Genomic DNA, 25681 nt, shown 5'->3' on the forward strand with positions numbered 1-25681 from the left:
GGCCAGAAAAAGGTACTGAATTCTCCTGGATCTGGAGTTATTGATGGTTGGAAGCTGCCTGATATGGGTGCTGGAAACCAAACTTAGGTCTCTGTAAGAACAGCAAGTATCCTTCACTGCTGAGCCGTCTCTCCAGCTCTACCGCCATACTTACTTTAAAGCAGGGTCTCATGCAGCTCAGGGTGGCTCACAACTCATTGTGTAGTCACCTTGAACTCTGGATCCCCTTGCCTCTGCCCCTACTGCTGCAACTGCAGGCAAGCTTTTGAAACATAATCTTACCTGCTGCTTGGCTAACGTGATGGGAAGGCACCCATGCTCCCCAAGGCCCTGTAAGGCAGTAACTACAAACCAGCAAATTAAGAAGGCTGGACTTGGCTGGTAGACTTGGCCCGTTATGGCCAGAGGTGACCAGAGGAACACTAGGGGAGGCTAAGGACAAATGTCTCCCTTCTTGGAGGTAAGTCTTCTTCATTTGTCCCAGAGAGACAGATCTACTCCATATGTCAGAAGACTCCCACAGCTTGTGCATAAACTTGGCAGGAACAAGAGTCTCCCAATGTATAGGTATGCACAGACACAGGTGTGAGGGAAAATGGTTAGTTCAACGTCATCTTTAGAAAACCAAGAGTTTCCAGAGAAATAAACGTCAGACATCAACAGTCATGAGAAGATTCTTTTTCCTCTCCTCCCCAGGCAGCATGGTGTGGTTGTATTAGAAAAGTGTGCATTTTACTTGATTTTTTTTTTAAAAGGAAAAGATGGCCACTTACATCCTGACCCTGGGGGCATTGCTTCCCTACCCAGGTCAGGAACATGATGACCCAAAGCCCTGCCATGCCATCATGGCCGTGTCACCAGGTGGAAGTGACCGTTGGTTGGTCTCTCCTCTTCTCCTTCTGTCTTTGGGGACTACTTCCCCTATGGGTCACTTGGACAGGATGGGTGAGAAAGGTGCAGAGGAGAACTGCAGGGGGAAAAAAAGCAGTAGGTAAGGAAAAGAGGTTTCCTTTTGGCAGTGTTTTGTTTTGTTTTGAAGCAGGCTCTTGTATAGCCCAGGCTGGCCTGAAATTTATTATATAGCAAAGGGTGACCTTAAACTTCAGATCCTCTTACATCCACCTCCCCCTTGTGGGGATTGCAACTGGGATTGCACTCTCACATCCAGTTCAGGCAAGGCTGAGGATCAAACCCAGATTTTGTGGATGCTGGGCAGGCACTCTACCAACCGAGCTACGTCCCTGGCCCTAGAAACGTCCTTTCTTTGGGTTGGTATGACAGAGAAGAGACACTTCCTGGTGCCTAGTCTAGCATAGAAAATGTATTTGTGGTTTCTGGAGACACTAGTCTGGTCTTCAATTGATTTTGTAAGAGCTAGAAAATGAGAGCAGTGGGCAGGAAAAGAAATAGAGATGGCGGGGCATGGGGAGAAGGATACAGGTGTGGAATATGAAGCTCTCTGGCTGGAGCCGCAGGTCATCGGCAGAGACCTGTGTCAATTCTATTGTGTGTTCTTGGGTGGGTGAGGCCCGGTATGTTCTTGCCTGCGTGTTTTGCAAACTGTGTGACTGGCATGTAGAAGAAGTAAGCCCAGGCTAGACTGAATGAGTCAGGAAGACAGAAAGAGGGAGAGGGAGTGTGCTTGCTGTCAGGAGAGAGCTGGAAGGCAGGAGAGAGACCAGGAGGAACAGAGGCAGAGTGCCGTTCTTCGTCTAAAGCAGCCTTTCCCCAGCTGTACTGGAGTAGGGGTGGGATTCAGGCTCGGTGAAGATGAGCCCAAGATCCTTTTCTGTTCCCATTCCATTACCTCCGTGGGTAGATACTCCACAGGGAACCACGAGAAGGCATCCCCCCACACACACACCCTCATACGCACCCCAAAATGAGCACCCCGAACCATCATTTGCAAGGTATAAACTTTGCACTCAGAACTACCCTGGAGGGGTGAATTGGGGGAGAGGGTGTCGGGGTCATGGAATCTAAAAGAAACTTGGGCCTCCATTGTGGCTTGGTCACATTAGGAAAACTTCATGCTCTGGGTAGAAGGAGGACCCTTAAATGATGGGTTGATCACAGATACTTCTCAAGCTCTCGAAGAGTGTGTTTAAGAAGCTTCTGTTTCAGACTTTCAGTGTATTCCCATTATGCCAGGGGAGAGTTAGGACTGTTGTAGTGCCTTGTGTTCCTGGTTCTTCTCTGGTCGGTATATATCATATATCTTGAGTTGAGAAGACCTAGTTCATGATTGAAAGTCTTCTAGAACCTTCCAAGGGCTTTGCCAGGTGGGAAACCGAGGTTCAAAATGAGAAAGGGCCTTTTTATTTCCCATGCCATTTGGTGGCCTGTTGTCATGGCTCCAGAAACCAGACAGGGTCTGATGTGCCCTCCTAGAGCCTCATCCACTTTCCCTAAGAGTGCTTCTGATCAACAGAGGCTCTTGCAGATTCCCAGGAAAAGGGGCAACATCCTCAGAATAAGATCCCTTCTGCCCTACACCATAAAGTCCTTTCTCAATCCCAACCCGCAGCCTGGGGTTAGCATTATAACTTAGTCTGTTGTGCTGGGCTGGGTGTCATGTCTGGGAAACAAAGGAAACTAGGTCATTCACACATCCCAGAGCAGGCTATAGGATTGGCCATGGGTTATAGGGTCTCTGGGCAGGTGGTTCTACAATATACCCAGAGTTTTGCTGACTTGCAATAATTGCCTACTGCTTTACCCACCCACCCCACCACCCACCCCAGACACACACACACACTCATCTCACCCTCCAGCCTGCTGACCACACACGTTCACCAGTAGAAGACACTCTCAATTACCCAGAAGAATTAAGAGGAGTCTGGGAAATGGAAAAATAAATTAAGAAATCAAAACAACACTGGATCCACAAGCAATCCGAAGCCGCTTGCTTGTCGCTACATTTGTGAATAGAAAGGCAGTTGTTAGCCTTTCCAAACACTCAGGGCTCAGTCTGACACATGAGCGAGTCCCATTCCCTGAGCACACCCCGCTGGGTGGTGGGGACAGGCCTGGGAAGGTGACATAGGGAAGGGGGTGTAGCTGGGCAGAAGGACATGAGGCTGTTGACAGGGAGACAAGACTGTCCCTGGATGTAAACATCACCATGGAAACTCCACAAATACTTGCCAGTGCTGACTCTGACTCCTTCCTCTCCCACTTTGAGGAAGGGCGGGAGGGACGGTACTCCTTCCCTGGCTACACAGTACTCTCCATTACCCACTCTGAGCTGCCAAATGTCCCCCGAGCTCCCACCAGGTCATTCTCCTCAAAGGGCAAGAGCATGCCATTGACAGACAGGCTGCGCTTCGTCCAGATGTTTGAGACCCGCCTAGGGGGACTGTAGCCACCAGGAGCAGCTGCAGCTGCAGCTGCAAAGTCCCCCATGTCAAAAGAGTGGCTTCGTTTGGCCTTGCCCTCCAGGGGCAAAGGGAGAAGGCTCCTGGCACGGGTGGCTGGGGGCCCCAGCAGTGGCTCTCGGTCTGAGTGGTGGCCCCTGGCTGATGTCCCTGCCCCTCTGCCTGCTGGAGTCCTAGAGTCTAAAAGTTCTTCTTTCCTTTGACTCTTGAGGTCCAGGGAGGCAAAAGCTCCCATCAAGCGGTCAAGGCTGGGCTTGGGACGAGGAGCTGGGGGTGGGAGCCTCCAGGGACCCCGGCTCAGCCCTGCAGCTTCCCCACTGCCCAGGGAACTGGAGGAAGAAGAGTCACAGGCTCTTGCCAGGCTGGTACTGAAGTCCATCAACTCATTCCGCACCACGACCTTGGGTGGTGCCTGAGGAAGCTGGCCAACAGGCATCCCACCCAGAGGTGGAGGCTGAGCTCCATTGGTCTGCGAGTATACATTGCTGACAGTGGCGGCTGCCATTTTGCCTGGGGCGTCGTGGTTGCAGACCTTGTACCGCACCATGAGGATTACGATGAAGACCAGCAGTGTGGCCACAATGATACCTCCGATGACCAGAATCATAGTGCCCCCCAGGATCTGGCTGTGCATAGACTGGCATTGTGGGTAGTCAGCCTTGGTGAAGAACTGGGCGCAGCCCACAATGTTGGTGGCCGTGAGCGTTGTGGCTGTGTCGTCCCACATAGCCAGTACGCACAAGTCGTAGCCCGTTCCGGACACCAGGTTGTTGACCACGAAGGCCTTGTTGGAGGCTGGGATCATCCTGCAGAGAGAGGCAGACACAGAGAATAAGAAAGGGTGGGGTTGGGGACTTAGCTCAGTGGTAGAGCGCTTGCCTAGGAAGCGCAAGGCCCTGGGTTCTGTCCCCAGCTCCGAAAAAAAGAACCAAAAAAAAAAAAAAAAAAAAAAAAGAAAGGGTAGGGTAATGGGGAGAAGCCCCGGGCAGATATAGAGTAATGGAGACACGTGTCTGCCTGCTGAGAGGATGGCAGAGACTGGAAAATGAGACGAATAAGCAATGAAGAGAGGAAAGGAGAAAGGAGAGGAAAGAGGTGGGAAGGAGGGGTCAAGAGTTAGGGGTGTGGCATAGAAAGCAAGGAAGCAAAGATAGACTTGTGATCTGGAAGATCCAGGAGACAATTGGGGTGAAAGAAAAGGCAGGAGAGAAATATTCTGGGATGGCATGTCAGAGAAAAGAGGAAGATGGAGAGTATCCTTTCCAGGTTGGGTGAAATAAGTGCCCAAAAGATTCAGAAATTAAGGCAATGAATGCAAAGGTGGGGGAGGGGTGTAAAATTATAGATGTGGGGTGGAGGCAGAGGCAGTAGCAGTGGCAGTGGGGGTAGGGTGGGTTGTAGAAGGGAACAAAGGCACCTGGGAAGGACATAGGTTAAGAAGCATGAAGACTCAGGAATTAGTGGGGTGGCTGCCCTTTCTCCACATCTGTTATAACATCCCTTCACCTATCCCCTAACACTAGAGGGCGTCAGAGATCCTGGAGACCTCTCTGGGCCTTTGCTGTGAGAATCAGAGCCCACATGCTACCCTGAGCCTGCACCTAGCACCTCTCGCCTACAAGGATCCTCTTGCTGAGGAGGGGGCAGTTTGCTTTCAGGGTGTTGGGTGTTAATACAAGAAAGCATGAAGTGGAAAGAGAACATGCTGCTCAAAGGGGGAGATAGTGACCCACTGGTGCCCAGGAAGCCACCCCAACACCCAAGGGGACAAGCACTCTGACCCTGCATCCAAATCATGTCACATCTAGCTAGTAAACTGACTCATCCATGAGACCCATAGCAGAGTTCCTGGGCTAAAACATCTTTGCCTGGTCTGTCCTCCTTAGAGGACAGATTAGTAGGTAGCAATGACCCCACATGGGAGCTTGTCTGTGGTAGCCTGAGAGCTCCTGAACAAACCTCTCAGAAGCCTGGGAACAAGCTCTAAGACCTTTGCTGTGGCATCCAGCTTCTGCTGTGCCCAGAGATGACTTCTGGGCTGCTCCATAGGCAATCCTGTAGAGAAGTCAGCCTGAGCATAAGGGTACCCACTCCAACACCCTCTTCTCCATCTCTAAAGCCTTCCACTCCCTATCCCCTTGTGAACAAAATGGCTCCTTAATAACCACCCCCCCCAATCAAATATGAAATACCAACGCCTGAAGACTCCACCCGAGAATCTGTGGGGAGGATAGAGCTGAGAGTTATGGACAACCCTCAGGAGTACAGCCCCAGGGGCTGCCATCCTCACCCTTGCTGGTCAGTGAGGCCCCGCAGACCAATACCATAGGTCTGTCTGTCTGGGACTTTGAGGCTTTCTCTTTATCCAGACACCACGGCCATTTAGAGGGACAAGAACTATACTCTTAATTCTCAGAGTACAGAGAAATGGCTGAGGTTCAGAGAAGGTGGAAGGGGTGCCAAAGGTTACATAAATAGGACTGTCCCTCAGTTGCTGACAGATATGGGAATATGGTTTTTCCTTTTAACGAAAAAAAAAAAACTTTATCGGTAGGGGGATGTCAAGAGGTCTCAGTGGGTAAAAGAGTTTGCCTCACAATCATGGAGCCTTCATAATGGTGGATATGGTAAATCGACTTTCCAACGTTTTCTTCCTACTTTCATCCCTGTGCCTTTGCATATGAGCACGCACACACTGATGAACCAGTGATTTTCAAAAGAAACTCTCCTCCTCATTATATTTTCTTTATTTACTTTCTGTGATGAGCGGGTGACACACACATGCATGTAATGATGGATGCATGGAGCCCAGAGTCTGTTCTCTCCTGGGACCCAAAAATTGAACGTAGGTTGTCAGGATTTGGGACAAGTATCTTTACATATCAAACTGTCTCGCCAGGCTACAAATAAAACTTTTGTTGCTATTGTTTTGTTTTGTTGTGTTGTGTTTTGTTTTGTTGTGTTGTGTTGTGTTTTGTTGTGTTGTGTTTTAAGTCCTCACTGGCCTCAAGCTGATTAGCCACAGTTTCTCAGGGGCAGTACTCAGAGTCCTCTGGTTCATAACCATGTACAAGATTCCAAGACTGTCAGGTTATCTGCTGGACAGGATCCAAGAATGGGTCATGGTGTGACCAGGACTGCAGGACTGCAGCAGACACTGAGGTCCAATAGCTTCTTCCGGGGTCCATGGTGCCAGTCAGAGCAGATGCTAATTAATCGCAGAAAGATCAGCCCACTGGTAAGCTAGGCAACATGACAAGGTTGTTTGTCCTCTAAGTTCTTCAGGGCTGGTTGGCATGATTTGTACTTTCCAAATGGGAAGACAGAGCCAGACCCAGGCCAGGTAGTACAGCTGTGGGCTGTGGTGAATCAAGCCTGAATGGTCACACTGACTTGTGAGTACTGCAAAGTACACCTCTGAGGGGGATGTCATGTCCCTGTGCTGGGACACCTGCTATGTAGCACAAATTTCCACACTTAATGTGTCTTAACCCTAGAGCCCTGGGATACGGTATGAGCCTAGAAGTCAGTTTGAGGTTAGCTATGTTTTCTTGGGAAACAGAAATGCCTATGTTGTCAGTAGCAGTAACTGTGGTGGCAGAGGAGGGAGGGAAGGCTGACTCGGGAATGAAGAGAGCTCGCTGCTCCCGTAGGGCACCTGAGTTCAGTTCTCAGCACTCATGTCAGATAGCTCATAACTGCCTGCAACTTCAGCTTCAGGGTATCTGACACCCTCTTCTACACACACACACACACACACACACACACACACACACACACACACACACACAGAGAGAGAGAGAGAGAGAGAAACTGCTAACTTGGCACTTTCCCTTAGGAGAAAGGACAGCACTAGGACCAAGATGTACAGATGTATATACGCGCGTGCATGTGTGTGTGTGTGTGTGTGTGTGTGTGTGTGTGTGTGTGTGTAGGCCAGATGTAAGCCATTGTTTCTAAGGTGGTTTTTCTGTCATGACTTTTTGAAATAGCATCTCTCGTTACCTCAGAGTGCACTATTTAGGCTAGGAGGGCTGCTCAGCCAGCCCCAGGGATTCTGGTCTTATCTCCCACCTAACTTTTCATGCTGTTTCTGTGGCCTGACCTCAGAACTTCAATTCACATAAGAGCTTTAATGACTGAGGAGTCTTCCTAGCCTTAGGCATGGTATTCTCCTTAATCCAAAGCAAGACCATATCTGTCTTCAGGTATCCAGTAGTTCAACTGGACAAGAGACTAATGTAAAGTGGGTGCTAGTCAAAATTTGGAGCTTTAAGTGGAGCTCATCATCTAACCATGAACTTTTTCATACCCCATCATACTCCTTATAAAAAGCTATTCCGTCATCCTTGAAGCAAGTCCAGAATCCTGGGCTCCTCGTGCATTCCTGCATATACCTCATCCATCAAGTCTCTCTACAAGCTTTCATTTGTGGGCCTCTTTCATTTGGGACCTGGATGTAAAGCACTTTAACTCCTGAGATACTTACCAAGGGTCAAGAACTACCGGTGACTCACAAGTGACAAGCTCCACATTGGAGATTGCAACCTAGGCTACCTCTTATAATCTTACCTGCTTCCTTATCAATCCTCTAACTTTTCTTGCTCAGGTAAGAGCATCACAAGCCAGTTAGAAACTATAGAGGCAGAAGGCACAATCTATAGCTTAGCAGCTAAGAGTACATACTGCCTTTGTAGAGGATCCGAGCTCATTTTCTAACACCCACACGGTGTGGCTCACAGCTGCTTAGAACTCCAGCTCCAGGGGATCGAATGCCCTCTTCTGAACTTCCCAGGTAACTACACTCATGTGCACATAGTAGCACATAGACATACATACATACACATAATTAAAAGCTATTAGTGATTCTTTAAACCACAGGTCATGGCTACTCTTTAGGATCATTTAACATGTAACTAACCGTGACTGTTATAAACATTTCAGAAACAGTTGAATGTTTCTGAACATGCGATAGCCTCAAATTAGTTCAGTTGTCAAATGCACAATGTGTCAACTGTGTTTGTGGGAGCATGCACCTATGCTGTATCACACTACACTGAAGCCTTGATTATGAATACACAATGTTACACATTCTTCTGTGATCTCATACCAACCAAAGCCAAAAAACTCTGCCTGAAACATCTCAGTATAGACTATCGTATATTTTAGTGTTTTTTTTTTTACTGTACATACAAAGAGTTCTGCTCCTATAGAAACATACTGGTTTAATTATAGAAAGCAAAACTTACTATTTTTTCTCCCATCCTTGCCTAGCACCTAAGTATCAAATTATATATCTTTGGATTGTATTGTGTTTGAATTTAAAAACTGTTGTTTGAGTTTCTGGCTTGAGTTTTATAAAAATTCAAATTAAATGATCTTTTTGGCGTAGGATTAGGACAAAATTTCTGTCAATTTCTTTTGAAATGGCCATAAATATCCTTCTGCCATTTTCTATTATGTATTTATGCAAAGTGGCATTCTCAGTATTGTAGATTACAAAATCAACATATCAATCAACTCTGAAAAATGTTGAAGATACTCCACATCTTTCAGAATCAAATATTCAGCCAAGATTTAATTCTTTATTTAAAAATAAACAAGCACATCTATCTCATTAGTATGCAAATTTGCATGGCTCTTCAACACATGGTAAAATTATATGTATACCAAGGAGTTGTTAAAAAATCAATTCCTTGATGGTCTGTTGTCAATAAGTCTTGGAATATCTATTTCATAGACCTACATACCTAGAATCATGTGACTTTCTTGATGAGAAAGGGGTTCTGAGTGGTAATAGTTTAAGAAACTCTTACATAGGGAAACAAAAACTGTACAAAAGGACCGATTCATTGAAACAAAGAGCAGTCAGGGCACAGAAGACCAAAATGCAATAGCAATAACCATGTCCAATATCAACCAAGTGGTCACGTCTCACTGCTCCAGGGAGGATTGCAAAGCATATAAGTAGAGCCTACAAATGGATGCTGGCCTACATAATGCCTATTCATGCTCAGTGATCAGAGAATACAAAACTAAGAGTAAGTTTTACATCCATTTAGCACAGGCTGTCACATGAAAGCATGTGATAGGTTTTCTGAGTTTTATTCTGATTATATTCTCCTAAAATCCTTGGTCTGCAACAAATTAAGAAGAAGCAAAGTGAGTTTGTCTTAGGGAGTGCTGTGAGAGTCACTAATTTAGAAAATGGCTTCTTAACATCCTTCAGCATTATGATTCCTCTAGTTTTCCCTTATCAACCTTGATAAGTTCTAGAATGGAGTGGATCTGTTTCTTTTCACTTTACAAAAGGTCTGTCAGAATTCCTTGCCTCTAACCCTGAGGCATCAGATATTACATCCTAAGCCCTGACAAACTAAAACATTGCTAAACATTGCTGAAGGTTCTCTAGAAGAAAATAAATCACCCTTTGTTGAGATAAAAAGGCCTATACAATTCGGTTAATAAACAGAAGATTCCAGGGTAGCCACATACGGTGGGAAACAAATGAAAATGATAGCCAATATCCCAGTGCCAAGCCCACAATCATTTGCTGTTATTCACCCCTGATGAACTGACTAAAGTCAGATTCCATGATCACACTTACCAGGCTTCCAGAATATAAATCAAGGATGCAGGGAAGAATGGAGCCTGAGTCAAAAGACAGCAATTAACATCCATCAGGGTCATGTCTCTGTGAAAAGTATATTTCTGAAGTCTTAAAGTGTTGCTGTTGTTGTTGTTGTTGTTGTTGTTGTTGTTGTTGTTCTTGTTCTTGTTCTTGTTCTTTTAATGTGCACTGGTGTTTTGCCTGCATGTATGTTGTGAGAGGGTTTTGGAGCCACTGGAACTGGAGTTACAGACAATTGTGATCTGCCATGTAGGTGCTGAGAAATTAAACCCAGGTTCTTGGAAGAGCGTGTAGTGCTCTTAACTGCTGAGCCATCTCTCTAGCCCATTTTAAAAATCATTTACCCTGGGGCTGGGGATTTAGCTCAGTGGTAGAGCGCTTACCTAGGAAGCGCAAGGTTCGGTCCCCAGCTCCGAAAAAAAAGAACCAAAAAAAAAATCATTTACCCTGATAGCATCCCTGTTAGTTGAAAGTATGAACTGCAATTTTAAATTAAGATGCTCCAAAGTGTTATATTTAATTAAACTCAAATGTTCTAAAACACAATTTGAAATATAAACCCAGTACTTATCAAAAACAAAACAGGCCTATATGACTGATTCCCTCTCCCTCTCTCTCTCCATCTCTCTCCTTCTGTCTCCTCTTTTTCTCTCTCTCTGTCTCTCTCTGTCTCTCTCTCTGTCTCTCTCTCTCTCCTCCTCCTTCTTTCTCTTCTTCTTTTTATTTCTCTCTTATAGTGGTCTCTCAGACCATGAATGTGCCTGAGGAGATCTTTCCAGAGAAGTAAATTTTCCCCCTTGGGGATTATTACCTGGGCATCTGAAATACTTTTGTGGAAACCTGTATATGGGTTTGGTATCTATGAGCATGTGTATAGATAAAGCATTGTGTGAGAGATAAAATTATGTGGGGGGTTGTTGATGTGTCTGAGAAGTGTCATTTTGATTATGTGTGTATACATGTTTGTATATATACACACATGTGTGTTTCTCTATGTGTATATGTATATGTGTCTCTGAATGTGTGACTATTTCTCTCTCTCTCTCTCTCTCTCTCTGTGTGTGTGTGTGTGTGTGTGTGTGTGTGTGTGTGTATTGTTATGGTTCATAAAACTCTGGTCAGTACTTTGTCCCCTCACCTAAATGATACTGGAAATACAGGTAAAAGGATGCCTTGTTAAAGCAAACACAGACGACTGTTTTCCTGAAGCAGGCACAGGTGAAAGAATGTTTTGATAAGCAAACATGTAAAAGGACCCAAGGTGAAGGAGTATAAATATGACCCCACAGACACTGAACTTAAATTTGGTTTGTTCCACATTGTTATTCTTCCTAAAGACATGCATGTATTGGTTTGCCTTACATAACATTGTTCAGCTCAATGGTGATAGCCCAGACATTGCCCAAGTACTGCTCATCAAATTCTGGCAGCACCTTGATATTTCTGAGGCCTTGCTTTAGGCTGATTGTTGAGTCTGGTGGTTTCTTCAGAATTGACTTATAGCCGCCTGGTATCTGCTTGTTGAAAGGACTGTAGCTGCCAGTTTGTTCCTGGTGTCTGCTTACCAAAAGGACTGGACTGTAGCTGCTAAGTTGTATTTGGTGTTTGCTATGGGACTAAATAGATGCCCCTAAAGATCAAGCTCACCATGCAAAGAACTATTGCTGAACAAGTCCACTTTCCCATGCCCTAATAGCTTTTCTCTTTCACTACCTTTGCTGGGTGGTGGGCTAGAGAAGAGGTTGAACTTTTATTAAATGTAGGTTGCAAAAATTCTATGCCTACACCAACATACCTAATCCTCTGATGTCCTATGACCTCTTATACACTATCTCAGATTTGGTCTACTATTTCCCAATGACACAGTTTGTCTCAAAGAATGGGTCAAGCCTTTAGGTTGAGTGCCCCAACTCATTCTCTGGTTCCATACTGTACTGATTAACCCCCACTGTCAACTTTACAGTATTTGGGGACATTTAGGAGATACTCTGTAACTGGAGAGAGTTTTTCTAGAAGATTGACTGAAGAGGGAAAATCTGCCCAGAAAATGGGCATCACTAATGCATAGATTGGGATCCCAGACTAATAAAGAAGGGAAAAAAGGTGAGCACTAGCTGTTCTCTCTCCCTCCCCCTTCTGTCTCTCTATGTCTGTCTTTCTGTTTCTCTGTCTCTTTGTATCTGTCTCTCTGTCTATCTCTCCCTCTTTTGTTTCTAACTACAGACACACATAACCAGCCACTTTATTTTCCTGTCACTATGCCTTCCCCTACCTGAGGACCTACCTAAACTCTCAGACTGTGGATCAAAATAAATCCGTGCTTTTTAAAAGTCTTTTGGGGATATCTTGGCACCATAATAAGTCAGGTAATAACATACAAGGTCTCCTATCTCCATTCATATTTGCCAGCATCTCTTGCAGCTAAGTCTAAGTGTTAGATTTTGGCAAACAAATGGGAAGAAGCTATATAGAGTGAACTTTTAAGAGCAGGGATACATCCCCAACATGTTCCTTCTGTTCTGCACTAGCCTGTGTAGGATTTGCCTTGTGCTGTCTAGAGGACAGTAAGTCAAAAGCAAGTATCTTTACTAGCGTGACATGCTGGATGGTAGAAAGCTCAAGGCATTAAATAGTATTGCACTGTTCTGCTGAAACACTGATACCTCCCTGCCTCATACAGTTCCTTGGTAAGAAGAGATCTGAAAAGTCTGTCATTTGCCAGTGACCAAAACAAGGATAACAAGGTGGGTTTGTGTTAGTGGAAGTGACTAGTCTATGTCTGAAGGGTAGCCCTTGCCTGTTTTAAGTTATCAACAAACACCCCTTTTTACCTTCATGCTTCCTTCAGTCTCGTCTCCTCTAGCTCCCTAGAACTAGCCATTTCAGAAGCTTGTCTCATTTCCCTCCATCAGAGGCATACCACTCTTACCTACTTAGCTGCAATACTCATTTAGTGAGGTCCTGTTAACTATCTGATTTTTTTTTTTTTTTTTGGCATCTGTATCACCATCTTCACAGCCCCACATCTACAACACTTTCAGGATGGCCTCTACATCTTACTCCCATAATACATAAAATTCCATTAAACAAAGGCAGATAGCCTGTCATCAAGCATCATGGAGGCCCATGAGTCTCAAAGTGGGTTGTTTCCTTCCCAGGTAGAAAAGCTGGGGCTGGTTCAGTGGCACACGCGTACACACTCACCAAGTTCTTGCCCTGTGGCAGCTATACACGGCTTGTATCAAACAACATCTCTATTCTATGCAGTGATAATCATAGATGGAGAAATTTAGCCCCAAGTAGATAGATCACTCTCTCAAGTCCCGTCCAGTCAAAAGTGGCTGGGCCATTGTGACAAACTATTCAGAGCTCTGTATCTGCATGTGCTGCTTCTCCACATATTATGCCCTAGAATTACTTGAACAAAAATGTATGAATATATATTCATGTTGTGCCGCTTATACTTGTCTCTGTGTGTGAACATGTTTGGGTGTGTGCATGAGTGTCTTCCAGGTGCACGTGGATGCCAGAGCCATATTTTTAGAGACATAGTTTCTTCATTGAACTTGGAGGCCGATGATTGACTACAGTACCCTGTGTATCTGGAAAATTCATGGGTTCCCTGTCTCTGTCCTGCTAATGTTGGGGTTACACATATATGCACACTCTGATTTGCTCTGCTTTTTGCATGGATTATGGAATCCAAACTCAAGGATTCATGTTTGCAAAACAAACTCTCTGCCCACTGAACCACTCTCACAGATCCTGTATATTTTTTTCTGGTCAATATTCCTGAAACAAACAGCCCTGCAATTATTTCGACAGTATTGCCATTGTTTTCAGTATTGAAAGTGGTGTGTAGGAAGGAGTTAGAGTGTGCCCAGGCATTGTTCAGGTTGCATGTCTATAAAGCACTTGAATGTGAATTTTAGTGTGTTAGAGAGCTGCCCTGCTATCAGCTGTCTTTATACATCAGAGACTAACAGCCCCACGTTACCCTGAACATCAGGGTGGAATTAGAGCATCTGCAGAATTAGAGTTTGCCAGGAAGCACATTTTAGTGTTAAAGCAGACTGTTTTACAATAATTCACAACGAAAAAAAATACACATGTAATGGTCCCGATGGACATTTATTGATGCTTATTCTGAATATTTTCTACTTGTTAGTTTAATCCTTTCAGCAATTCTATGTGTAGGGGGGTAGGGAAAGTATCATCCATCCCTATGAACCAATGAAGAAACCGAAGCATATCAAAGCCAGGTGACCTGCCCAAAGCCTCATAAGAGTAAGTTTATGTTCAGCCAAGATCTGAAATCTGGAGTCAGTTCTTAGGACAGATACTTTTTTAAAAGCTGGATATGAGGCTTGTTAATCAGCAAGTATAGCCAATAGGGCCAGTTCCAGACCATCCAGAGACCCTTTTTCAGAAATAAAAAAGAAGAGGGGCTGGAGGGATGCCTGAATGTTAAGAGTGTTTGCTGCTCTTAAGGAGGACTCAAGTTTGGTTCCCAGGACCATTGCTGGGTTTTTACAAACACCTGCAACTCCAGATCCCGTGAATCCAATGCCTTCTCCTGGATGCTATGGAGTGTCCAGCATACATGTGGCATACATACATACACATTCACACACAGAAATAAAAATAAGGACAAATCTTATGAAAATCTTGTTGAATGATGCTCCTAAGGAAGGACTCTGAAGTTGACCCCTGACCACATTGTACCACACATATGCTCTCATATACATAAACCAAAAATATGCACACACATACTCCAAAGAATATATACTGTAAAATAGGCATGATGGAGACTATCTGAAAATCGAGTTCAAATCCTATGCCATGGTCTGGGGGGGGGGCTAAACTGTCTTCATAGGGCATTCTTTTGCTTTGGATGGATGGGTGACTGCAAACATGACTTTCTGCCTTCAAGAAGCACTTGGTGAGCCTGCTCTGATTCCAGCCTCCTTGCACATAGCACTCGTACCCTGTGAAGAGATGTCTTTCCTGCTGGTAGGCAAGAGAAACCTACTCAAAACGTGTCCCTGTTGTATTTCTACTGATCCTCCCAGACACCCCTGCTCTCTAATCCCAGAGAGCTTATGGGAGAAGGCTGGAGGATAAACATCCTCTGTCCCCACACACCAAACATCCCACATTCAGACACAGGCAATGAGTCTCTGATTCGTTGACTCCTGTGTGAGCTGAGTCCAATCACCTTCACACTCTGTGCTTCAGCCACTTCTGATGTTCTAGAATGCTGCAACTGTATCTCCAGAATGAGCTGGTTAGCAGGGTATTGGTGACAGTGTACTATGCCAGTCGGTCCCCAACTACAAATATACACAAGCTTTAACACACAAGCTGTCTGGGCTCTGGGCTCAAATCCTCTACAACTCACTGGTTATGCGTTTGTTACTTCATTTCTCAGACCTTGTTCTTCCTGTTTGTAAAATAACCTACAACCTTGCTTACAATTATATAAGGATGATGTGTGAGTATGTGTGCACTGGCTCACGTGCGTGGGGTGGGCGTGCGTGTGTGTACATGCGCACATTCATTGGCCATAGGGATCACTAAAAAAGAGAAAGCGACTGAGGTTGCTGTCAGCCATGAGTCTATACTAAGGAGTGAGCATTTGGAATCATTTCCTTAGGGGGAGCTGTCCAAGGTGACGAGGTCCATAACTTTCTACCCATTTACTTTACCTTGTCCTTCCTCGCCTCTGCTCCTTCCTGACCTCTCAGTAGATGCCCTGCTCACAGGCAGGTTGACTAAATGTACAAAAAGCAATATGGAGTGGAGACATAGGGGTCCTTGGGGCTCGTTGGCCAATCAGTCTAGACAACTGGGGAGCTCCAGGTTTAGTGAGACTGTCTCAAAATTCAACGTGGAGAGCAATAGATGAAGCTGCCAGTGTCAACCTCTGGGTAAGGCGATGTCTCTGTGAGGCAGATGGAGCTGACAATGTTACCTCCCAGGGCCGTCTACAGCTCACGCGTTTTCAACACCACTGAAGCCCAGAGCCAGTTTTATCTGGAGTCCCCAGAGGCCATTACCTTCTTCCCCTCCCCTTCTGCCCACAGGATACCCAGCCTAGGCTGGAAGAAGAGCAGTCGATCCTGGCGGTGGGTGATTTACTGATGTCTTTATCCATACCCTGATATTTCACAGCTCCCAGGGTTTTGCTGAAGTAAATATGACCTTTTATGCTTCACTTTGTTTAAGACTCAAGGTCAACAGCCCAGCTGTGGTCTTCCACTTACTTCATCCACCAGACGTTCTTGCATCAGAAGCTCACACCAGAGACTCACGGCTCCACTCTCAACCTTTCTTGACTGCCTGGCCTGTGGTGCTAGGATAGAAAAGCTGTTACCATGTGGCTCTAAGGAAAAGGTGGCCCTTGAAGGACTGAGACCAGGCCACTATTACTCTCTGTCGGCCTGTCGTTAGGGTCAAGTCATGGCCTGTTTTTTAAGTCTGCTCAGAGGTGGCGATAGCAACCAGTGTAGCCGTGACTCAAATAGTAAGCGATAAATTAGAACATCTGAGGGTTCAGCCATCCGTTCTGTCAGCGTGGAGAAGACGTGCATCTACCTGACTCAGATGAACTCTTCCAGGTCCTCTAAACCACGCCCTGCCCTCAATTCAAAGCTTCGTTCCTCAGATATCATTAGCACTGCCTGGAAGCGTCTTCCATTTGTGTGAGCGCGACTCCTCTGAAGTGCCCGCCCACTTTGTACTTCTGTGTGGGTAGATGGCAACAGAGTCAGCTGGGCTCATGCATTCTCTGCTTTCTCATGGCGTCTCCGCTGACAGTGGATGATAATTCTGGGGGCGTCTCTTCAGCAAGGAAGAGAGCAGGGAACAGGATAGTGTGAAAGTGAATGGAGTCTCTGACCTTGGCATAAACATGTCATCTGCAAACCCCAGCCCCAGATCCACCTCACACCTCTAATCCTCTCTAGTCCTGGGAGAAGTGGGGAGACACTCTTTGTAGAGTGTGGTAGGCCTGTGTTCAAACTCTCTTTTTTAGGAGGTCAGGGACTAAGAGATGAACTTAGGGTACATGTGAGGTCCTTTTGTTGCATCTGGGGACCTATTCACTGCTGAGCCTTCTGGGGGGATGTCCCCTCTCAACACACACATACACACACACACACTCACACTCACACTCACACATACACACATACACATGCACACACACATACACACACATACACACACATACACACACGCACACACGCATACACACACATACACACATACACACATACACACACACATACACACACATACACACACATACACACACACATACACATGCACACACGCATACACACACGCATACACACACATACACACATACACACACATACACACACATACACACACATACACACACATACACATGCACACACACATACACACATACACACACATACACACACGCACACACGCATACACACACGCATACACACATACACACATACACACACATACACACACATACACATGCACACACACACATACACATGCACACATACACACACACATACACATGCACACACACACACATACACATGCACACACACATACACACACATACACACACACATACACATGCACACACACACATACACATGCACACACATGCACACACACACACACTCACACCCACACATACACACATTCACATGCACACACATACACACACATACACATGCACACACACACACATACACATGCACACACACATGCACACACACACACTCACACTCACACATACACACATACACATGCACACACACATACACACACATACACATGCACACACACACATACACATGCACACACACACATACACACACATACACACACATACACATGCACACACACACATACACATGCACACACACACACACACGCGCGCGCGCGCACAAGCTCTCTAGGTGAGGTCTGTCCTTAGGCCTGACTCCAAACTTATCTTCATATAGGGACTACTGCAGCAATGTGGATAGGGGGAGTGAGGGTAGGGAGGTAGGTAAAGGAGAAGGCTGGTGTGGATGAGCTTGGACTATCTGGTTCGTACTCTGGTTGTTTTTTCAGGCTGTGAAATTTGAAAAAAAAGAGAGAGAGAAACAAAACCAAGTCCCATTTTTAAAGGCAGAAGAACCAAGTCCAAGATGGCTATGCTGATCAAGGAGTTGGATAGAAACCAAGGACCTTGGCTTTTTCCTTTTCCCTACCCAAGTTCTCCCAGGCTTTTGACCATAGATCCAGGAAATGCTCTCTGCTTTCTGCAACTGCTAAGACTTCCACTGCGCCCTTCATAGCATCGGCTTCCATTCCCCCAAGAAACCACCCCAGTTCCTCCCAGTTTTCTACCCTTTGCAGGGAAAACAAAACAAAACAAAAATCAAACCATAACAAACAAACAAACAAACAAACAAACAACACCTCTAACTGAGGAATTTCAGGTTCTTTGATCTGTGGTGGTTTGGGACGGGGTCCTCTGCACCTTCTCACGTGTAAAGTGAGGAGATCAGCATCTAAGTCTCAGCCACAGACCACCATCTGGAAGCTCCCCCAGTCCCTGTCCTGAGGAGGGGGGTGAGAACCGCTGACTCCCAGCCACACCCACAGGGAGTTTTCCAAGCTTTTCCACTCAGACCTTCTTGGCAGCAGTCAAAGCCGGGGGAGGAGATGAGCACAGGCTGGGAGCAGCCTTGGCATCAGCTCAGCGAGCACGAGGTGGCATTTTGATGGGTGGTAAAAATATCTCCCAAGTGTTCAGGGCCAGCTGCCACCCCACCAGCATCGTAACTTCTCAGAACCTGAAAAGCCCACTCTGTCTACGTGTCCTAGGGGATAGAATGCAGGTCACCAAGCCCCTGATCTAGGGCCACCCTTCTACCTGTAATAGCTGCTTCTGTCATCATGGCCAGATACTGGCACAAAAAGCCTTTAAGCCTCTAGGGGAAGTGAAGGGCTGTCAGAAGTACTGTGGCCTGCCTAATGGGCTAATTAAACAGTATCATAGATAATGACTATCAGGGATGCTGGGATGTGGCCCAGTGAGTAGAGCGGTTGCTTATCATACATGAGGCTCTGGGGGGTCCATCTCCAGCAGGGCATAAAGCAGGTGTGATGATACATGCCTGCAATCCTAGCATTTGGAAGGGGGGAGTAGAATCAGGAGAACCAGAATTTGAAGGTCATCCTTAGCCACATAGAGAGTTGAGTGCCAGCCTGAGCTACATTAGACCCTATAAAAAGTCTTGTAATCGGACTGAGAAACAAAGAAAAAGAGGAGAGAGAGCAGTGAGGCACAGTGGCAGAGGAGCTGGGCCAGCAATGCAATGGGAGGCTCATCTATACACTGAGAAGTCAGAGTGCCTGCTCTCTACTAGGAGTCTTTCAGGGGTCACCATAAGGTTCCCCAGCAGAGAAAATCGTAGCCAGGGCTCTATGAAAAGATTCAACATGGCCTGTCTAGGGATCACTCCCACATCACATCCTACTGGCCTTTGCATATATGTCGATGCTGTGAGACAAGAGCTTCTCTAGACAGGGCAGGCCTCCCATCCCTCTAGAACTAACCCACCCCATCCGTCTCCTCTCTGAACGTACTCTATAGCCACTGTCCTTCAGCACAGTGGGCCTCAGTCTTGCTCTTAAATCTTAAAATAAAACCCAAGTCTTGCTCTGGCTTCTGAGGTCCTACCTGATGTCATCCTGCCCCACCCCCAGCTCACTCCCTGCCACTCTGCCCCAGATACCTAGGAGTCCTTGCTGCCTCTCCAACAGGACAGGCACTATCCTACCCAAGGGCATTATGAGAACACTGACTCCTCCACCCGGCTGTTTCCATCACTTCAGGTCTTTGCCTCCCATGCCACTCCTCTGACATGCCATCTCTGATGGCCCACATAAGATGACAGCCCAGCACAAGTGCACACATTTAAAATACAGTTTTAGAGCTGGGCGTGTGTACTGGCTGTTTTTGTGTGTCAACTTGACACAAGCTGGAGTTGTCACAGAGAAAGGAGCCTCAGTTGAGGAAATGCCTCCATGAGTCCGAGCTGTAAGGCATTTTCTCAATTAGTGATCAAGAGGGGAGGACCCAGACCATTGTGGGTGGTGCCATCCCTGGGCTGGTGGTCTTGAGTTCTATAGAAGAGCAAGCTGAGCAAGCCAGGGGAAGCAATCGAGTAAGTAACATCCCTCCATGGCTTCTGCATCAGCTCCTGCTTCCTGCCTGTGTGAGTTCCAGTCCTGACATTTTTGGTGATGAACAGCAATGTGGAAGTGTAAGCTGAATAAACCCTTTCCTCCCCAACTTGTTTCTTGGTCATGATGTTTGTGCAGGAAAAGAAACCCTGACTAAGACAAATTGGTACCATCTTAGCGGTGTATTCCTATGATAACTCGACCATGTTTTTGGGAGGACTGTGTAAGGACTTTGGAACTTTGAGCTAGAAGAGCCATTGGGATGTTAAGAGCTCTGTGGGATGGTCTGTAGGAGCTTGGAAGATAGTGTTGAGAACAGTGCAGAAGATGGAGGCCTAGCTTGTGAAATTTCAGAGGGAAGATTAAAGACTCTTGTCAGGGCTGTTTCTATTTTGATTGTGACGATTCTGTGGCTTTGGTTAGCTGGGGCTGAAGAATCAGTTGTGATTAACAAGATACCAGAACCACTAAAACGAAACCTTTGCATTACTGGGACAATTGATGCTGGTCAGCTGGAGCTAAGAAATTAGTGGTGATTAAGAAGAGACCAACATCATTGAGGTGAAATCTTCTGGGAAGTGTTTTCTGAAATCAGAAAGAGGCTGTGTTCCAGAGAAAGCCAAGGTTGTACCTTGCGCTGTGGCTGGACTTGATAATATGTAAGAGTGATTCAGGTGGTACTGGTTTTGAAGGCATGAAGGGGTCATGAAGAGCAGCTGAGGCTGGGCACTGTGAGAGGCCATGGAAGGCCATTGGTGAAGGTGCAGCATCAGTTGCAATTGATGACCCAGGACTGAAGGGGTCATGCAAAGGAGTTGAGGCTTGGCACCATGAAGAGAGGCTACTGGTGAAGCCTAGCTGTAGAAGACAGCAGCATTTTGGAGATGCCGGTACCATGAGATGACCACCAAGAGCAGCAGCAGCAGTGGAGAACAGGCAGCTGGAGCCTAGAAGACAAGGTGTCTGCTACAGAGGACAGAGCTGGAGAAGTGACCCAAGCCCTTGGGAGCTCAGAAGATCTCGTGGGTTGATCCCAGACATTGGACGGTTAGATTTTGATTTCGCTTCTGTGCCCTGATATTTTTCCCTCTTGAAGTAAGAAAGTATTTTAGTGGAGTCCACAGTTAAGAGACTGAATTTTAAAAAGACTTTGAATTTTAAAAGATATTGGATATTTTAAAGGTATTGAACTTTTAGTAGGTAAAGACTGTGGGAGTCTTAAAGTTATTTAGATCTTGGGGATGAATAAGAAAGTAAGGGTTGAGGCTTAATAGTGATGTGTTTGTGTGTCAACTTGACACAAGCTGGAGTTATCACAGAGAAAGGAGCCTCAGTTGAGGAAATGCCTCCATGAGACCCATTTTCTCAACTCGTGATCAAGTGGGGAGGGCCCAGCCCATTGTGGGTGGTGCCGTCCCTGGGCTGGTGGTCTTAGGTTCTGTAAGAGAGCAAGCTGAGCAAGCCAGGGGAAGCAAGCCAGTAAGTAGCAATCCTCCATGACCTCTGCATCAGTTCCTGCTTCCTGACCTGCTTGACCTCCAGTCCTGGCTTCCTTTGGTGATGAACAGCAATGTGGAAGTGTAAGCTGAATAAACCCTTTCCTCTCCAACTTGCTTTTTGGTCATGATGTTTGTGCAGGAATAGGAACCCTGACTTAGACCGCATGGTAGCACACACCTTTAATCCCAGCACTTGGGAGGCAGATGTAAGCATATCTCTCAGTTCCAGGACAGTCAGGGTTACACAGAGAAACCCTATCTAGAAAAAAATTGTGTTAAATTTATTTAATTAATTGATTAATTAATTAAAATAAATAAATAAAATGTAAATATGTGTTTTATTTTAAATTATATATATTGTGTGTGGGGGTATGTGTATCAGAGTTCAGGTGCCATTGGAAGTCAAAAGAAGAAGCCGGTTCTTGGCAGCTGGAGTTACTGACTGCTGTGATCTGATCAGTGCGGGTGACAGGAACCTCACGTCCTCTGCCAGAGTAGTATATGCTTTTAACCTGAGCCTCTCCAGCCTCTAAAACATTGTTTTTTAAGACAAGGTTTTGTGTAGCTCAGGATGATTGGACTCAAGATAAGAGTTTAGGATGATCTTGAGCATTTAATCCTCCTGCCTCCACCTCCTGGGTGGCACACACCATCTTATCCGGTTTTTGTGCTGCTGAGAATTGAACCCCGGACTTTTGTGCATGTTAGGAAGGTACTCCAGTGGGCTACATGCATCCGCCCATATTTTAAATCCTTTCCCTCCTCTCTCTCTTCCTCATAGGCCTGACAGCTTCTTCAAGACCAAGCCTTTGACTATATTGTTGCAACCCAGGGGTCTTGTCCAGATACTTAGTAACTATTTTCTGCCTTGACTTACCTGCAAAGAGGGACCACAGGCTGCAACTGTAACCAAACGAAACCTTTTCTTCCTCACAGCTGCTTTTATTCGCTTGTTTTATCACAGCAACTGAAGTAAAACCAGAGCAAACAGGAAAGAGCCAAGCAGAGCCAGGCCTGCCCCCATCCTTGTATTGGTTCCTCACACTTAGCCAGGAGATAGGATAAGTGCTTCTGCTAGAGTCTTCCCAAGGCTCTGCACACTGCCTCTCTGGAGAGTTCAGAGTTCTAATGTCAGAGCCAGACAGTTCTAATGTCAGAGCTCCGGGTTTCTCTCTCTCTCCAGATAAATAGGGACCTACCCCAGCAATGGATTACAAATGCTCTGTAGGCCAATGTCATCCATGAGGCTGTGACCCCAGCAGTGCCTGGGGAGGCCTTAAGACTAGAAAATCAGATGCCCAGCCTGAGCCAACTCAGTAGATGGTGGTGGATGACACAGCAACCAAGGGGTCCTAAAGCTCAGTCCTGGTTGGAGGCACAGTACTACAGAATGTCAGGCAGAGGTCCAAATGCCTGGGTGCCATGCTTCCCAGTCTCCTGCATGCCCCAGCTGTCCCAAAGGAGCCAGGTCCTATGACCACCCCTGGGCAAGGCTAGCTATCCAGCAGTGGCCACCAGCACTGTCTTCAGGTTCCTGATGCTCCCCCAGGCTCTATTACTCCATACAACTCAAACTTGCATGGATACCACAGGGCTGCCTTACTCTTACTAGGAGGGAGGCGGATGCATTTGGGGAGGGTACAGAGCTACCCTCAACTGCAGGGATGTTCCCAGCCAAAAATCTTCCAGAGCAAGGGGGATGACAAGGGGAAGAATTGGTCGCCTCTCAACAGCCCCAAGGGGGGCTTTTGAATCTGAGATGTGTCACCCTTGAGCAGAGTAAAAGGGGCAGGACGGGAACATGGTGGTGTGATTGGATCTCTGACAATGCACCCTGTGATATGTCTCCCTATGCTCAAGCCGGTTGCGGAGTTTGAACGTCTACTGTTGTCCCTCCTATGTGTCCATCGGAACTCCCAATTGAATGAGACATTTCTGACCAAGCAAACATATACTTTCTACCCTCATCCCTCATCAAACCAGTTGTCCCTTTTATAGCTCTCCTGGTTTAGGAAAATGAAGACGCACAAGTCGGCCTGGCAAACAGGACAAGATGGTCCAAAAGAGAAAGTGGGGAGGCTCTCAACAGTAGCACTTCCAGTCCTAGTATTTTTTGGCTTCAGTACTTCCTGGTCCTAGTAGTACTTCTTGGGTCCCAGTAGTCTCTAGTCCCAGTACTTCTTGTCTCAGTACCTCCTCGTCCCAATAATTGCTGATACCAGTACTTCTTGGTCCTGGTACTTCTTGGTACTAGTACTTCCTGGTTCTAGTACTCCTTGATCTCAATACTCCCTGGCTTCAGTACTTCCTGGCCCCAGTAATTCTTATTTTCTAGTACTTCCCAGTCCCAGTGCTTTTTGGTCCCAGTTCTCCCTGATCTCAGTACTGAATGGTCCTAGTACTTCTTGGTTGACTATGAAGGATACTCATTATGCAATTCCTTCTCGACCCTAGACCACGAAACTGGCAAGACATTCTCTTTTCCCATTTTACAGATGAATATAACAAGACCGAAGGCAGTGTCATGCTTTGCCTTTGGCTGCAGGTTTAGTAAATGAGCCTGGGTAGAAGCCAAAGGCTTCAAGAGTGCTAGCTGCCCCCCCCCCCATCTCCTCTATATTTCAAGGTGTGCCCAGCTTTGCAGAAATGGGTGCCATACAATGGGATGGAAGTCAGTGGTTGGCTTTTCCGGCAAATCCCTCACTTTGCTCCTATTGTTTCTTGTCCTTCTACATAGAAGGCACTTTTGGCAGCGTGGCCCAGCAGATATTGTGTACTAGGAGTGACTTTAAAGGCAAAAGCTGAGCTGAGGGCGGTAAGGGAGAGAGACAGAAGCAGGCTAGATCGTTGGTGCCTGGACAGCCCAGAAAAGCAGAACCCTAACTCTTTTCCTGGATTCTTCTTTAGAAGGGGGCATTCTGGTGAGCCCCCTGTTCATCCTTCTCCACTGCTGCTGCTGGGAGACCTCTGGTAACTTGGTCTCTGCCATGGTTTTGGATTTCAAAGAACCACATCCTACCCGTGTTTGCTGCTAAGCAGCCCTGAGTGGCTGTTTCTGGGTAGAACTGGGGTTCAAGTTGGCATCCTTGTTCCCAGCTTATGCCAAGCTTGCTGGCACTTGAAATTATGAAGAAGTGATACTGATCAGAAAAATTCCCCCAAACAGAGGCTGCAGTGGGTGGCTGGCTCACGTTCCAGCTTTCCAAGACATTAGAGGGCATTAGTAAAATTCCCAGAGGCGAGACCTGGGATGGGTGGAGCCAAGGCTCTTTCTTACCCTTCCTATCCCTTCTACTTGGGCGTACATGATTTCAAAGGGAAGAGAAGTTACAAAACTGCATCCTCAGGAAGGCTGACTTGATGGGACCTCTCACAGCAGCACTGTCCCTGTCTCCCCAACGTCAAATGATACATATTCCTCTCTATCTGTGGGTGCTCAGCACCCCTTCAGGAGAAGCCAGCCTGCCTAGGGACATAGGCAAGTCCTAAGCACAGGCAGAGGACCCTGCACCACATGCTCTTCCCCCTTCAAGAAACGAATATCGAGATATATTCCCCACTTATCGCCAAAGTCATGGGTCAACTTTCCAGGTGGTAGAGAGCAGGGAACCGAGATGTGACCACATGGAATCCTGGGGGCGTAGACTCCATCTTTATATCCCTTCCAGGGGTGGGGGGAGTGATGGTGCAGCAAAAACAGGCAAAAAGTGTAGTATTGAGTGTCAGCTTGGTAAGCTCTAGAACCATCTGGGAGGCAAATCTCTGGCTAGTCTGAGAGGAAATTTCTGGAATGGGCTAGCTGAGGAAGCTGCAGGAAGACCAGTTTACTAAATGTAGTCAGTACCACCCGGTGGATCGGGGTTCAGGACTTAGAAACATAGAAAAAGCAAGCTCAACCCCAGAGTCTACCTCAGCACCAGTATCCACCTCAGGACCAGCAT

At 46.4% G+C, this 25681-nt stretch overlaps 1 protein-coding gene across 3 annotated transcripts in view; it reads right to left on the reverse strand.

The window, feature by feature from the left end:
* Positions 1-2838: 2838 nt before the first annotated feature.
* Positions 2839-25681, reverse strand: part of Lrfn2 (leucine rich repeat and fibronectin type III domain containing 2) — a 168751-nt gene continuing 145908 nt past the window's right edge. For 2 of the 3 annotated variants that reach the window (XM_017596406.3, XM_017596405.3), the window contains one exon: positions 2839-4183. In XM_017596406.3, the coding sequence (XP_017451895.1) occupies positions 3217-4183 (967 nt within the window). In that variant the 3' untranslated portion in view covers positions 2839-3216. The remainder of the gene's footprint in view (positions 4184-25681) is intronic. The other variant, NM_001039699.1, reaches the window with a different exon arrangement.

The sequence above is a fragment of the Rattus norvegicus genome, chromosome 9 (assembly GCF_036323735.1).
Source record: "Rattus norvegicus strain BN/NHsdMcwi chromosome 9, GRCr8, whole genome shotgun sequence".
Lineage (NCBI taxonomy): Eukaryota > Metazoa > Chordata > Mammalia > Rodentia > Muridae > Rattus > Rattus norvegicus.